The sequence below is a fragment of the Oryzias melastigma genome, linkage group LG17 (genome assembly GCF_002922805.2).
Source record: "Oryzias melastigma strain HK-1 linkage group LG17, ASM292280v2, whole genome shotgun sequence".
Classification (NCBI taxonomy): Eukaryota; Metazoa; Chordata; class Actinopteri; order Beloniformes; family Adrianichthyidae; genus Oryzias; species Oryzias melastigma.
The window spans coordinates 16,178,246-16,193,196 of NC_050528.1; the positions used below are offsets into that span (position 1 = coordinate 16,178,246).

At 38.2% G+C, this 14,951-nt stretch overlaps 1 protein-coding gene and 17 non-coding genes across 21 annotated transcripts in view; 1 reads left to right on the plus strand and 17 right to left on the minus strand.

The window, feature by feature from the left end:
• Positions 1-14,951, plus strand: part of LOC112144439 (ATP-dependent 6-phosphofructokinase, platelet type) — a 50,174-nt gene that overhangs the window by 15,887 nt on the left and 19,336 nt on the right. For 2 of the 4 annotated variants that reach the window (XM_024268972.2, XM_024268970.2), the window contains exons 4-10: positions 292-481; positions 552-717; positions 798-842; positions 924-1,032; positions 12,388-12,483; positions 13,240-13,332; positions 13,414-13,539. In XM_024268972.2, the coding sequence (XP_024124740.1) occupies positions 292-481; positions 552-717; positions 798-842; positions 924-1,032; positions 12,388-12,483; positions 13,240-13,332; positions 13,414-13,539 (825 nt within the window). Of the gene's footprint in view, positions 1-291; positions 482-551; positions 718-797; positions 843-923; positions 1,033-12,387; positions 12,484-12,741; positions 12,838-13,239; positions 13,333-13,413; positions 13,540-14,951 lie in introns of all 4 variants that reach the window. The other 2 variants (XM_024268971.1, XM_024268969.1) reach the window with 1 other exon arrangement.
• Positions 2,312-2,621, minus strand: trnar-ucu. The gene is made up of 2 exons: positions 2,585-2,621; positions 2,312-2,347 (listed from the first exon to the last, which is right to left on the minus strand). It is a non-coding gene; the product is annotated as a tRNA-Arg (tRNA).
• On the minus strand, positions 3,180-3,269 carry trnar-ucu. Its single transcript is given in 2 exon segments — positions 3,180-3,215; positions 3,233-3,269. It is a non-coding gene; the product is annotated as a tRNA-Arg (tRNA).
• Positions 3,505-3,594, minus strand: trnar-ucu. Its single transcript is given in 2 exon segments — positions 3,505-3,540; positions 3,558-3,594. It is a non-coding gene; the product is annotated as a tRNA-Arg (tRNA).
• Positions 4,371-4,460, minus strand: trnar-ucu. The gene is given in 2 exon segments: positions 4,371-4,406; positions 4,424-4,460. It is a non-coding gene; the product is annotated as a tRNA-Arg (tRNA).
• trnar-ucu lies at positions 4,695-4,784 on the minus strand. The gene is given in 2 exon segments: positions 4,695-4,730; positions 4,748-4,784. It is a non-coding gene; the product is annotated as a tRNA-Arg (tRNA).
• Positions 5,342-5,431, minus strand: trnar-ucu. Its single transcript is given in 2 exon segments — positions 5,342-5,377; positions 5,395-5,431. It is a non-coding gene; the product is annotated as a tRNA-Arg (tRNA).
• On the minus strand, positions 5,994-6,083 carry trnar-ucu. Its single transcript is given in 2 exon segments — positions 5,994-6,029; positions 6,047-6,083. It is a non-coding gene; the product is annotated as a tRNA-Arg (tRNA).
• On the minus strand, positions 6,316-6,405 carry trnar-ucu. The gene is given in 2 exon segments: positions 6,316-6,351; positions 6,369-6,405. It is a non-coding gene; the product is annotated as a tRNA-Arg (tRNA).
• On the minus strand, positions 6,645-6,734 carry trnar-ucu. The gene is given in 2 exon segments: positions 6,645-6,680; positions 6,698-6,734. It is a non-coding gene; the product is annotated as a tRNA-Arg (tRNA).
• Positions 7,595-7,684, minus strand: trnar-ucu. Its single transcript is given in 2 exon segments — positions 7,595-7,630; positions 7,648-7,684. It is a non-coding gene; the product is annotated as a tRNA-Arg (tRNA).
• On the minus strand, positions 7,780-7,869 carry trnar-ucu. The gene is given in 2 exon segments: positions 7,780-7,815; positions 7,833-7,869. It is a non-coding gene; the product is annotated as a tRNA-Arg (tRNA).
• trnar-ucu lies at positions 9,392-9,481 on the minus strand. The gene is given in 2 exon segments: positions 9,392-9,427; positions 9,445-9,481. It is a non-coding gene; the product is annotated as a tRNA-Arg (tRNA).
• Positions 9,712-9,801, minus strand: trnar-ucu. The gene is given in 2 exon segments: positions 9,712-9,747; positions 9,765-9,801. It is a non-coding gene; the product is annotated as a tRNA-Arg (tRNA).
• On the minus strand, positions 10,039-10,129 carry trnar-ucu. The gene is given in 2 exon segments: positions 10,039-10,074; positions 10,092-10,129. It is a non-coding gene; the product is annotated as a tRNA-Arg (tRNA).
• trnar-ucu lies at positions 10,361-10,450 on the minus strand. Its single transcript is given in 2 exon segments — positions 10,361-10,396; positions 10,414-10,450. It is a non-coding gene; the product is annotated as a tRNA-Arg (tRNA).
• trnar-ucu lies at positions 10,685-10,774 on the minus strand. Its single transcript is given in 2 exon segments — positions 10,685-10,720; positions 10,738-10,774. It is a non-coding gene; the product is annotated as a tRNA-Arg (tRNA).
• trnar-ucu lies at positions 11,009-11,097 on the minus strand. Its single transcript is given in 2 exon segments — positions 11,009-11,044; positions 11,061-11,097. It is a non-coding gene; the product is annotated as a tRNA-Arg (tRNA).

Here is a 14,951-nt window from a genome sequence, read left to right on the forward strand (position 1 = left end):
TGTTGTTTTTGCCAGCCGGTTAACATATTTATGTTACCATACAAAGAGATGAATTTGGTTAGAATAGTTAACAGTTTTCTATCCCCTTTCAATTTTGCAGAGGACAAGAGTTATATGACATTTTCTGTTGTGAAAATGAAATAATCCCTACTCTCACATGTTGTTTTGTACTGTAGTTGATCAAAAGGAGACTACAGACATGCGGCCTTTACTGAAAACGTAATGTGATATCAGTCCATTTTCCAAGTAGATTTAACAGATGTGTTTTTTGTCTCTGTGGTCTTGCTTCAGGGTGGCACAGTCATTGGCAGTGCTCGCTGTAAAGAGTTTCGTACCCACGAGGGACGTCTGAAAGCTGCTCACAACCTGGTGCAGCGCGGCATCACCAACCTGTGTGTGATTGGTGGAGATGGCAGCTTGACGGGAGCCAACCTTTTCAGGGAGGAGTGGAGTGGTTTGCTGAACGAGCTTTTGGAGCAAGGTGGTGGCTCACATACATTTTTTTTTTCTTTTTAACATTTTATACATCATTGCGGCCATACTTTTAACAGGTCTCATCAACGAGGAGGCTGTCAGCAGTAACTCTGTGCTCCACATTGTTGGGATGGTTGGCTCCATTGACAATGACTTCTGTGGCACCGACATGACCATTGGAACCGACTCGGCCCTACACCGAATCATTGAGGTGGTGGATGCCATCATGACAACTGCTCAAAGGTGTGCAAGTCCATTAATATCATGTCAAATTTCAAAGAAAATACTTATTTATACCTTTCTGCAATTTCTGCAAATTTCAGCCACCAGAGAACTTTTGTACTTGAGGTCATGGGTCGACATTGTGGGTAAGTTAAGCCTGAATTACATATTGTATTGTTCTTTAGGTAACTATTTTGACATAACTAAGCATGCTTGTATGTATTTAGATACCTTGCTCTGGTCAGTGCTCTGGCATGTGGAGCAGACTGGGTCTTTATTCCAGAAATGCCTCCTGATGATGGCTGGGAGGACAACATGTGTCAAAAACTGTCAGAGGTAAAACATCCAAAATCCCCAGAAGATTTACAATCCATGTTTTTTAGCTTGTAGTTGATGTTCACACTCTGATGTAGATGTACTTATGTTCATGCACTCCATAGATTATGTTACCCATATTAAGGTAATGCTCCGCATAAACATATATACATAAGTTTAAATAGAAGTGGGATGTTTTATTAGAGAAACCATAACTTATAAAAACACTATTACTCCCACCCATTGTGTTTTTGACTATCTACAAGACCCCCAAATTTATGAAAAAGGTGTCTTTCTAGTCTGACACCAGGTCTTTGAACTTTAAACTTTTGACTCTTCTGGGCTATTCAAGATGAGTTTTTTAAAAGAGAGGGAACTTCAGTAAAACTTTTTCTAAATATATTTAAATAGGATCTGGTTCTGTGACTAAACCTTCATTGGACTCTTATTTTAACTATTAATATAATCTTAAAAAGCACTTTCAAAAACGTATTTTTTGGACCTTGAACCCACAAATATATATTAAAAAAAATTGCATTTGCAAAATGTCTGCTATGTTACTGAATCTATGACTTGAAGCTGTTTTTCAATGCTCACTCTAAAACGTGAAGTAAAACTGTATTTTGTAGACTTTTGGTTGAATTATAAAATCATTAGGCTAGAAACATGTCCGATGGTGTTTCACGTAAGTTATAATATTTTTTTTTAAACCCGATTGGATTCAAGCCAACAATCACTAAATATTTGAAAAGTAGACAGTATGGGTTGTAAATAAATATTAGCAACTGTTTCTCAAGTAATATATTTTATGAAAACTACAGTTACAAATAGTATTCTTTGTATGTTCACAAATCCAGATATTGTTAAAGACCTGCATTGAATCCCACACAACTGGTAGTTCTCTCTATTACTGACAGCAATTTAAGGAATATTTGATATGAACTTGATCAATTTCTGTAAAATCTCTGATAATTTGTGAATAATGCCCTGGTGGGACTCAAACCCCTTTGAATTACTTACAAAAATTATCTAGAAGTCCAACGCGCTATCCATTGCACCACAGGACCCACAAACTTCCTGGACTAATAGATGTTCCTTATCAATCTAAAAAAACTCCTACGTAGACTATGAAGTGTTAGAAATTGGAGGAGTTTCATCTCCAACAACCTGACCCAATTAAGTTTAAACCAACAACTCTTCACTGTATAATGACAGAAAATGACAAAGTTATGGTGTCACCCAGTCCATATTGGCATTGTCTAGATCAATTTATTTCAAATGTCCTAGAATTTGTGAATAATGCCCCTGGTGGGACTTGAACCCACAACCTTTGAATTACATACAAAGATTATCTAGAGCAGTGTTCCTCATTCCAGGTCCTTGAGAGCCACCACCCTGCCTGTTTTCCAGATCTCCAAGCCCTGCTAGCTGCTGATGAGTTCAGTCAGATGTCTCCACATTCTGATTGAATGAACAGACCTGGTCCAGGTAATCAGCAGCAAGCAGTACACAAAAAGCTTTTAAAACAGGCAGGGTGGTGGCTCTCAAGGACCTGGAATGAGGAACACTGCTCTAGAAGTCCAACGCGCTATCCATTGCGCCACAGGGCCCACACATTTTCATTACTGACAGATGTTCCTTATTAATCCAACAGAAACTCATACGTAAATTATGAAGTGTTAGAAAATGGAGGAGTTTCATCTCCAACAACCTGACCCAATTGAATTTAAAACAACAACTCTTCACTGTATAATATGAGACAATGAGAAAGTTATGATGTCACCCCATCCCCATTTGACATGATCTAGATCCATTTTTTTTTTAAACGCCCCAGAATTTGTAACTATGACCCCAGTGGGACTCGAACCCACAACCTTTGAATTACTTTCAAAGCTTATCTAGAAGGCCAATGCGCTATCCAATGTGCCACAGGGCCCTCAAACGTTCTGGGTTGACAGATGTTCCATATCAATCTAAAAAAATTCCTATGTATACTATGAAGTGTTAGAAAATTGAGGATTTTCATCCGCAACAACCTGACCCAATTGAATTTAAACCAACAACTCTTCACTGTATAATGAGAGAAAATGACAAAGTTAAGGTGTCACCGCGTCCACTTTTGACATGATCTAGATCCATTTTTGAAAAATCCCAGAATTTGTGAATAATGACCCTGGTGGGACTCAAACCCACAACCTTTGAATGACTTTCAAAGCTTATCTAGAAGTCCAATGCACTATCCATTGCGCCACAGGGCCCTCAAACTTTCTGGACTGATAGGTGTTCTGTATCAATCTAAAAAATGTCCTATGTATACTATGAAGTGTTAGAAATTACAGGAGTTTCATCCGCAACAACCTGACCCAATTAAAATTAAAGCAGCAACTCTTCACTGTATAATGAGAGAAAAAGACAAAGTTAAGGTGTCACCCTTTCCATTTTTGACATGATCTAGATCCATTTTTTTTTTAAATGCCCCAGAATTTGTAACTATGACCCCGGTGGGACTTGAACCCACAACCTTTGAATTACTTTCAAAGCTTATCTAGAAGTCCAATGCGCTATCCATTGCGCCACAGGGCCCTCTAACTTTCTGGACTGACAGGTGTTCTGTATCAATCTAAAAAATGTCCTATGTATACTATGAAGTGTTAGAAATTGGAGGAGTTTCATCTCCAACAACCTGACCCAATTAAGTTTAAACCAACAACTCTTCACTGTATAATGAGAGAAAATGACAAAGTTATGGTGTCACCCAGTCCATATTGGCATTGTCTAGATCAATTTATTTCAAATGTCCTAGAATTTGTGAATAATGACCCTGGTAGGACTTGAACCCAAAACCTTTGAATTACATACAAAGATTATCTAGAGCAGTGTTCCTCATCCCAGGTCCTTGAGAGCCACCACCCTGCCTGTTTTCCAGATCTCCAAGCCCTGCTAGCTGCTGATGAGTTCAGTCAGATGTCTCCACATTCTGATTGAATGAACACACCTGGTCCAGGTAATCAGCAGCAAGCAGTACACAAAAAGCTTTTAAGACAGGCAGGGTGGTGGCTCTCAAGGACCTGGAATGAGGAACACTGCTCTAGAAGTCCAACGCGCTATCCATTGCGCCACAGGGCCCACACATTTTCATTACTGACAGATGTTCCTTATTAATCCAACAGAAACTCATACGTAAATTATGAAAAGTTAGAAAATGGAGGAGTTTCATCTCCAACAACCTGACCCAATTGAATTTAAACCAACAACTCTTCACTGTATAATGAGAGGAAATGACAAAGTTATGATGTCACCCCGTCCATTTTTGACATGATCTAGATCCATTTTTGAAAAATCCCAGAATTTGTGAATAAAGACCCTGGTGGGACTCGAACCCACAACCTTTGAATGACTTTCAAAGCTTATCTAGAAGTCCAATGCACTATCCATTGTGCCACAGGGCCCTCAGTCTTGTGTATTCTGACAGATGTTCCATATTAATCCAACAAAAATTCCTACATAGACTATGAAGTTATAGAAATTGGAGGAGTTTCATCTCCAACAACCTGACCCAATTGAATTTAAACTAACAACTCTTCACTGTATAATAAGAACAAATGACAAAGTTAAGGTGTCACACCGTCCTTTTTTGACATGATCCAGATCCATTTTTGAAAAATCCCAGAATTTGTGAATAATGACCCTGGTGGGACTCGAACCAACAACCTTTGAATGACTTTCAAAGCTTATCTAGAAGTCCAATGCGCTATCCATTGCGCCACAGGGCCCTCAAACTTTCTGGACTGACAGGTGTTCTGTATCAATCTAAAAAATGTCCTATGTATACTATGAAGTGTTAGAAATTGGAGGAGTTATATCTCCAACAACCTGACCCAATTGAATTTAAACCAACAACTCTTCACTGTATAATGTGAGACAATGACAAAGTTATGATGTCACCCTTTCCATTTTTGACATGATCTAGATCCATTTTTGTTAAAAGTCCCAGAATTTGTGAATAATAACCTCGCTGGGACTCGAACCCACAACCTTTGAATTACTTTCAAAGCTTATCTAGAAGTCCAACGCGGAATCCATTGCGCCACAGGGCACTCAAACTTTCTGGACTGACAGGTGTTCCGTATCAATCTAAAAAAATGTCCTATGTATACTATGAAGTATTAGAAATTGGAGGAGTTTCATCCGCAACAACCTGACCCAATTGAATTTAAACCAACAACTCTTCACTGTATAATGTGAGAAAATGACAAAGTTATGGTGTCACCCCGTCCATTTTTGACATGATCTAGATCCATTTTTGAAAAATCCCAGAATTTGTGAATAATGACCCTGGTGGGACTTGAACCCACAACCTTTGAATGACTTTCAAAGCTTATCTAGAAGTCCAGTGCACTATCCATTGTGCCACAGGGCCCTCAGTCTTGCGTATTCTGACAGATGTTCCATATTAATCCAACAAAAATTCCTACATAGACTATGAAGTTATAGAAATTGGAGGAGTTTCATCTCCAACAACCTGACCCAATTGAATTTAAAACAACAACTCTTCACTGTATAATATGAGACAATGAGAAAGCTATGATGTCAACCCATCACTATTTGACATGATCTAGATCCATTTTTTTTTTTAAACGCCCCAGAATTTGTAACTATGACCCCAGTGGGACTCGAACCCACAACCTTCGAATTACTTTCAAAGCTTATCTAGAAGGCCAATGCGCTATCAAATGTGCCACAGGGCCCTCAAATGTTCTGGGCTGACAGATGTTCCATATCAATCTAAAAAAATTCCTATGTATACTATGAAGTGTTAGAAAATTGAGGATTTTCATCCGCAACAACCTGACCCAATTGAATTTAAACCAACAACTCTTCACTGTATAATGAGAGAAAATGACAAAGTTAAGGTGTCACCCTTTCCATTGTTGACATGATCTAGATCCATTTTTTTTTAAATGCACCAGAATTTGTAACTATGACCCCCGTGGGACTTGAACCCACAACCTTTGAATTACTTTTAAAGCTTATCTAGAAGTCCAATACGCTATCCATTGCGCCACAAGGCCCTCAAACTTTCTGGACTGACAGGTGTTCTGTATCAATCTAAAAAATGTCCTATGTATACTATGAAGTGTTAGAAATTGGAGGACTTTCATCCGCAACAACCTGACCCAATTGAATTTAAACCAACAACTCTTCACTGTATAATGAGAGAAAATGACAAAGTTAAGGTGTCACCCCGTCCATTTTTGACATGATCTAGATCCATTTTTGAAAAATCCCAGAATTTGTGAATAATGACCCTGGTGGGACTTGAACCCTCAACTTTTGAATTACTTTCAAAGCTTACCTAGAAGTCCAACGCGCTATCCATTGCGCCACAGGGCCCAGAGTCTTGCGTATTCTGACAGATGTTCCATATTAATCCAACAAAAACGTAGACTACGTAGACTATGAAGTGTTAGAAATTGGAGGAGTTATATCTGCAACAACCTGACCCAATTGAATTTAAACCAACAACTCTTCACTGTATAATGTGAGACAATGACAAAGTTATGATGTCACCCCGTCCATATTTGACATGATACACATCCATTTTTGTATAAAGCACCAGTATTTGTAACAGATGACCTTGGTGGGACTCGAACCCACAACCTTTGAATGACTTTTAAAGCTTATCTAGATGTCCAACGCGCTATCCATTGCGCTACAGGGTCCTCAAAGCTTCTTGACTGACAGATATTCCGTATCAATCTAAAACATTTCCTATGTATACTTTGAAGTGTTAGAAATTGGAGGAGTTTCATCCGCAACAACCTGACCCAATTGAATTTAAACCAACAACTCTTTACTGTATAATGAGAGAAAATGACAAAGTTATGGTGTCTGCCACTCCATATTTGACATGATCTAGATCCATTTATGAATAATGTCCCTGGTGGGACTTGAGCCCACAACCTTGGAAATACATATAAAGATTATCAAGAAACCCAATGCACTATCCTTTGCACCACAGGGCCCTCAAACATTCTGGACTGATAGATGTTCCTTATTAATCCAACAAAAATTCCTACTTAGACTATGAAGTGTTAGAAAATGGAGGATTTCCGTCCCCAACAACATGACCCAATTGAATTTAAAGCAGCAACTCTTCATTGTATAATGAGAGACAATGACAAAGTTAAGGTGTCACCCCGTCCATTTTTGACATGGTCTCGATCCATTTTTGTAATATTTCCAGGATTTTTTAATTCATGACCCTGGTGGGACTCAAACCCAAAACCTTTGAATTACTTGAAAGCTTATCTAGAAGGCCAATGCGCTATCCATTGCACCAGAAGGCCCTCAATCTTCCTGGACTGATAGATGTTTCTTATCATTCTAAAAATTTGCTATGTATACTATGAAGTGTTAGAAATTGCAGGAGTTTCATCTCCGACAACCTGACCCAATTGAATTTAAACCAACAATTCTTCACTGTATAATGAGAGACAATGACAAAGTTATGATGTCTGCCAGTCCATATTTGACATGATCTAGATCCATTTTTGCAAAATTTTTAAGATTTTGTGAATGATGACCCTGGTGGGACTCGAACCCACAACCTTTGAATTACATACAAAGCTTATCTAGAAGTCCAACGCACTGTCCATTGTGCCACAGGGCCCACAAAGTTGTAATTCTGGCAGATGTTCCTTCTTAATCCAACAAAAACTCCTACGCTGACTATATGTGTTAAAATGGCCTAGAATTTGTGAATAAAGACCCTGGTGGGGCTCGAACCCACAACCTTTGAATTACATACAAAGCTTATCTAGAAGTCCAACGCGCTATCCATTGCGCCACAGGGCCCTCAAACTTTCTGCACTGACAGGTGTTCTGTATCAATCCAACAAAAAGTCCTACGTAGACTATGAAGTGTTAGAAAATGGAGGAGTTTCATCTCCAACAACCTGACCCTTTTGAATTTAAGAAGGCAACTCTTCACTGTACAAAATGATGTAGTAATAATAATAATGAATTAGATTTATCTTCGCTTTTGCAGACGCTCAAAGGGCTTACATTGTGTATCCATTATTCATTCACACCTCATTCATACTTGGTGACAGTAAGCTACTACTGTAGCCACAGCTGCCCTGGGTCAGGCTGACAGAGGCGTGGCTGCCAGTACGCACCTACGGCCCCTCAGACCATCACCGGGACATTCATACGCATTCACACACCAGTGTAGCCACACCAGAGGCAAGTGCCTTACCCAAGGACACAACAACATTTGGCTGGCAGGATCCGGAATCAAAACGCCTATCCTTTGATCATTGGCCAACCCGCTCTACTGTCACCCCTGATGTCATCCAGTCCATATTTAAGAAGGACTTGATCAATTTTTGTTCAAATGTCCCATAATCTGTGAAGAGTCACCCTTTTGGAACTGGAACCCAAAACCTTTGAATTACATACAAATATTATTTTAAAGTCCAACGCGCTATCCATTGCGCCAGAAGCCTCCAAGACTGATAGATGTTCCTTATCAATCTAAAAAAACTCCTGCATAGACTATGAATTGTTAGAAATTTGAGGAGTTTCATCTCCAATAACTTGACCCAGTTGTGTTTAAACCAACAAGTATTCAGTGTTTAATTAGAAAATGACAAAGTTATGGTGTCACCCAGTCCATATTTGACATGATCTAGATCAATTTTTGTAAAATGTCCTAGAATTTGTGAATAAAGACCCTGGTGGGATTCAAAATCACAACCTTTGAATTACATACAAAGCTTATCTAGAAGGCCAATGTGCTATCCAATGTGCCACAGGGCCCTCAAACGTTCTGGGCTGACAGATGTTCCATATCAATCTAAAAAAATTCCTATGTATACTATGAAGTGTTAGAAAATTGAGGATTTTCATCCGCAACAAGCTGACCCAATTGAATTTAAACCAACAACTCTTCACTGTATATTGAGAGAAAATGACAAAGTTATGACATCACCCCGTCCATATTTGACATGATCTAGATCCATTTTTGTTAGAAGTCCCAGAATTTGTGAATAATGACCCTGGTGGGACTCGAACCCACAAACTTTCATTTACTTTCAAAGCTTATCTAGAAGTCCAATGCGCTCTCCATTGCGCCACAGGGCCCTCGAACTTTCTGGACTGACAGGTGTTCTGTATCAATCTAAAAAATGTCCTATGTATACTATGAAGTGTTAGAAATTGGAGGAGTTTCATCCGCAACAACCTGACCCAATTGAATTTAAACCAACAACACTTCACTGTATAATGAGAGAAAATGACAAAGTTAAGGTGTCACCCCGTCCTTTTTCGACATGATCTAGATCCATTTTTGAAAAATCCCAGAATTTGTGAATGATGACCCTGGTGGGACTCGAACCCACAACTTTTGAATTACTTTCAAAGCTTACCTAGAAGTCCAACGCGCTATCCATTGCGCCACAGGGCCCAGAGACTTGCGTATTCTGACACATGTTCCATATTAATCCAACAAAAACGTAGACTACGAAGTGATAGGAATTGGAGGAGTTATATCTCCAACAACCTGACCCAATTGAATTTAAACCAACAACTCTTTACTGTATAATGTGAGACAATGACAAAGTTATGATGTCACCCCGTCCATATTTGACATGATCTAGATCCATTTTTGTATAAAGCACCAGTATTTGTATCAGATGACCTTGGTGGGACTTGAACCCACAAGCTTTGAATTACTTTCAAAGCTTATCTAGAAGTCCAACGCGCTATCCATTGCGCTACAGGGTCCTCAAAGTTTCTTGACTGACAGATGTTCCGTATCAATCTAAAACATTTCCTATGTATGTTTTGAAGTGTTAGAAATTGGAGGAGTTTCATCCGCAACAACCTGACCCAATTGAATTTAAACCAACAACTCTTCACTGTATAATGAGAGAACATGACGAAGTTAAGGTGTCACCCCGTCCATTTTTGACATGATCTAGATCCATTTTTGTTAAAAATCCCAGAATTTGTAAAAAATAATGACCCTGGTGGGACTTGAACCCACAACCTTTGAATTACTTTTAAAGCTAATCTAGAAGCCCAACGCGCTATCCATTGCGCCACAGGGATCTCAAACTTTCTGGACTGACAGATGTTCCGTATCAATCTAAAACATTTCCTACGTAGACTATGAAGTGTTAGAAATTGGAGGAGTTTCATCCGCAACAACCTGACCCAATTGAATTTAAACTAACACCTCTTCACTGTATAATGAGAACAAATGACAAAGTTAAGGTGTCACACCGTCCTTTTTTGACATGATCTAGATCCATTTTTGAAAAATCCCAGAATTTGTGAATAATGACCCTGGTGGGACTTGAACCCACAACCTTTGAATGACTTTCAAAGCTTATCTAGAAGTCCAATGCGCTATCCATTGCGCCACAGGGCCCTCATACTTTCTGGACTGACAGGTGTTCTGTATCAATCTAAAAAATGTCCTATGTATACTATGAAGTGTTAGAAATTGGAGGAGTTTCATCCGCAACAACCTGACCCAATTGAATTTAAACCAACAACTCTTCACTGTATAATGTGAGACAATGACAAAGTTATGATGTCACCCCGTCCATATTTGACATGATACACATCCTTTTTTCTATAAAGCACCAGTATTTGTAACAGATGACCCTGGTGGGACTCGAACCCACAACCTTTGAATTACTTTCAAAGCTTATCTAGAAGTCCAACGCGCTATCCATTGCGCCACAGGGTCCTCAAAGTTTCTCAACTGATAGATGTTCCATATCAATCTAAAACATTTCCTATGTATACTATGAAGTGTTAGAAATTGGAGGAGTTTCATCCGCAACAACCTGACCCAATTGAATTTAAACCAACAACTCTTCACTGTATAATGAGAGAAAATGACAAAGTTAAGGTGTCACCCCGTCCATATTTGACATGATCTAGATCCATTTTTGTTAAATGTCCCAGAATTTGTGAATGATGACCCTGGTGGGACTCGAACCCACTACCTTTGAATTACTTTCAAACTTATCTAGAAGTCCAACGCGCTATCCATTGCGCCACAGGGCCCTCAAACTTTCTGATCTAATAGATGTTTCTTATCAATCTAAAAATGTGCTATGTATACTATGAAGTGTTAGAAATTGGAGGAGTTTCATCTCCAACAACCTGACCCAATTGAATTTAAACCAACAACTCTTTACTGTATAATGAGAGAAAATGACAAAGTTATGGTGTCACCCAGTCCATATTTGACATGATCTAGATCAATTTTTGTAAAATGTCCTAGAATTTGTGAATAAAGACCCTGGTGGGATTCAAAATCACAACCTTTGAATTACATACAAAGTTTATCTAGAAGTCCAACGCGCTATCCATTGCACCACAGGGCCCACATACTTTGAGCTATAAAATGGGTAGAATTATGTTTATCAAATATATTTCAGTTTGTTGTGATTGATCATTATCATTCCCCGTCTCCCCCGTCTCTTCAGGTGTTCCGCAAGGTTCCATTCTAGGACCTTTACTTTTCTCTGGTTACATTAATGATCTGACTTCTTTATTTCCAACATCTTTATTCAGATGAATGCTGATGATACTGTCAGTTATGCACATGGCAATAACACGTGACAGAATCTGTCTAAAATGATGGAAGAGGTTGCAGAGTGGTTTAAACAAGTTGAAGCCTCAATGTAAACAAAACTTTTGCCATGATCTTTTCCACAGCTGCCCGTAAAAATAATCTGGAAGAACATATAAGTTGTTGAAATATTAACATTTTTTGGCATTTTTATTTTCATAACATTTTATTTAAAATCCTTAATCCATAAAGTATGTTGAGGTTAACTTGTCCAATTTTAGATTTATTAGGCGAATGTGTCTCTGAAAGCTACTACAATGTTTAGTAGTTTAGTGATCTTATCACACATGACATCCTATCTCAGTACATGGTCGCAGGCAAACAAATCAGCATTATATTTTTGGAGTCACTTTACAAACAAACAATTAAAATACTGGATTAAAACCCATTAAGATATCATCACTCTGACATTTTACAAAAACTCAAAATGTTAAATTTAGAAAACCTCATCATATACAAATGAACAATTTCTATGGTTTATAGATTTAAAGATTCATGAATCGTGGTACATAAATGCTTTTTAAAGATACATTCTTGATGTTTCAATATAGTAAATAGAAAGTGTTTTTCCATGTTTTTACAGGGGTTGACACATTCTTACAGACAAATGTTTTATAAATCCAGCAGTATTTGTGAATATGTGTTTTCTTTCTAATCAGAAGAGGTATTTTGAGTACTATTCTGCTCAAATGTATATAAGATGTTGTTATTGAACACAGAGTCGATCCAGAGGTTCCAGATTGAATATTATCATAGTTGCTGAAGGAGCTACTGACAGACAAGGACAGCACATTACCTCAAGTTTTGTAAAGGATGTGAGTATGGCTGGCTGTCGGACCAACAGAGGGGAGCCAGAAGCTGGAGCAGCTGGCAGACATTAAAGAAAGAAAAATGACGATGGTCAAGTCTCTTTAAAAAACAGGATGGAAGAAACCATCAAGGCTTTAGGGAAAAGCTGCATAAAATTTAGGACAAACTGCATTTTATCAATGAAAAAACTGATCCAGCTTTTGTCATTGCCAAACTTCTTCCGTCATGTTTCAGATGTGTATGCTTTTTTTGTATCCTTTTAGAACCGCGCTGATAAGAAAAGACTTAACATTATTATTGTTGCCGAGGGCGCCATTGATTCCCACAACAAAGCAATAACTCCAGATTATATCAAGGACGTAAGTACAAAAGGAGGCAGAAGCGAATGCTGAAACCTTCCTTCAGTGGCCTGGGTGACTGTTCCTGTCATGGTGGAATGCTGGCTTGCACCATGACAGGAACACTTTTTTTCAACTGTCTCACCTCAGTTCCTTCCATTGTTTTTGTACATTTTATTGACGTTTGCTTCCACCTTCACTTTTGAACCCTTTTTTCTCCACCTTGCATGTGTACCATTTGACATACCAACATGACAGGAGACGTTTTGCATGACTCCTCCCCTCTGTTATTTTCTTTAATGCTTGTTACCTGTAAGTTTCTTTTTATTGTACTATTCTTAAACATATTACTCACCCTCATTTATATCTTGTTATATATTTCTTTGCAACTTTTCATGACAATCTCACATATCCTGTAACTAGCTGGTGGTGCGCTGCTTGGGTTTTGACACAAGAGTTACCATCTTGGGTCATGTGCAAAGAGGTGGGACCCCCTCAGCTTTTGACAGGATCCTTGTAAGTTTGAGTGGTTAATGAAAAATAAGTTTTCTTCTCATTTTGCCTTTCTTCATAAGTTAACTTTAACTCTTTTCTCAGGCAAGTCGAATGGGAGTGGAGGCGGTGCTGGCCTTGCTGGAGGCGTCCACAGAGACCCCCGCCTGTGTGGTGTCTTTAGTTGGTAACCAGGCTGTTCGGCTTCCACTTATGGAGTGTGTTCAGATGGTAAGAACACATGGGAAACACACTGTAAATGGTATTTTAGAATATATTCTTTTTGTCATTTTCTTTGTACATTTTTAAAAACCGGTACAGACAACATAAAAGGGAATCTGTGGTGTGTGTAGGATAAATTTGTTAAATTTAGTTTAGTAAAAACGTTCACTGAATGAGAACATAATTCCCTTAGATGATTTTGTTACAAAAAAAAAATCACTTGTATAGTGACACTATATTTTTTCTTAGTGGTCTTTCTTACTGGTGTTTGACTCCACATTTAGAATATAATTTGGTATTTTTATAACTTTAGGCTGCTTCAGTGTTGAAGTTTTTAAATGAGCTTCTACTTTGTTATCCTTTTTCACTATTATTTACCTGCGTTTCACACATTCTGTAAATACCGTATTTTCCACTCTGTAGGATGAATCAGATTAGAAGGCGCACCGTCAATGAAAGGTCTATTTTGGAAGTTATGTGATATTTTAGGTGCACTGAACTATAAGCTGCGTTAGGCGAGGCAAAAGAGATATATCCGTCAGTCACACTGTACTGGATGCATTCACAGTAATTCTAAAGCTTATTTGGAACATTAAACATTACCATTAACCACTTAAGAAGTGTGTTAGCCGTGTTATCTTATTATGAATTGGTGTAACTCACAATTTTGTTTGCATCACATAAAAAACATCGTTAAAATAAACTTTAGGCTACTGTTACAACTCTCACTCCCAACCTTCTTAGTAACACGGGAAACAAAAAGTCAGACACAAAAAATTCAATTTCTGAAGACCCACTTCAATGAAAATGGTCTTTTTTGTGTTTTTAATACGTTCTTGAAGCTTTTTTCTCAGAGGACCTATTACACTGAAAACTGCATTTCTGAGTATTTCCTAATTCAAATTTAGTTGGATCAGAAAACAGGATCCTAGAAAATGCTCACTCTGATGATGCAGAATCTCCTCTCCCACTGCGCGCACGCTGGCTCGCCCACACGAAGACATGAAGACATGAAGATTTTCGTAGGTTATAAATAAACAGCTAATTTAGAGTGTTCTTTTAAATACTGCCACAGTTACTTAGCCAGTGATGAATCTTTCTGGCAGCTTGTTTACCGGTAAACTATATTGAAACAGTAACAATGTAAGCATTCAATTTATAGCCTACATTGTATTTTGAAGGAGCTTTTTTAATTAGATAGCTTTGCAGAAAAAATGTCTTAAAAAACGACAAAGACTTTGATTTTGGCTAAAAACTTCAAAATCACGAATAAAAGATTACTGGGAACGATTTTACAATAGCAAATATGGTTGGAGTGGGACTTTAAATCACTGAACATCAAGTTTTTTTTTTACATTTAGCACTGAAGCGAGTGCCACATGCAGATGTTTGTAATATTACAATGTTACTCTAACCAACTA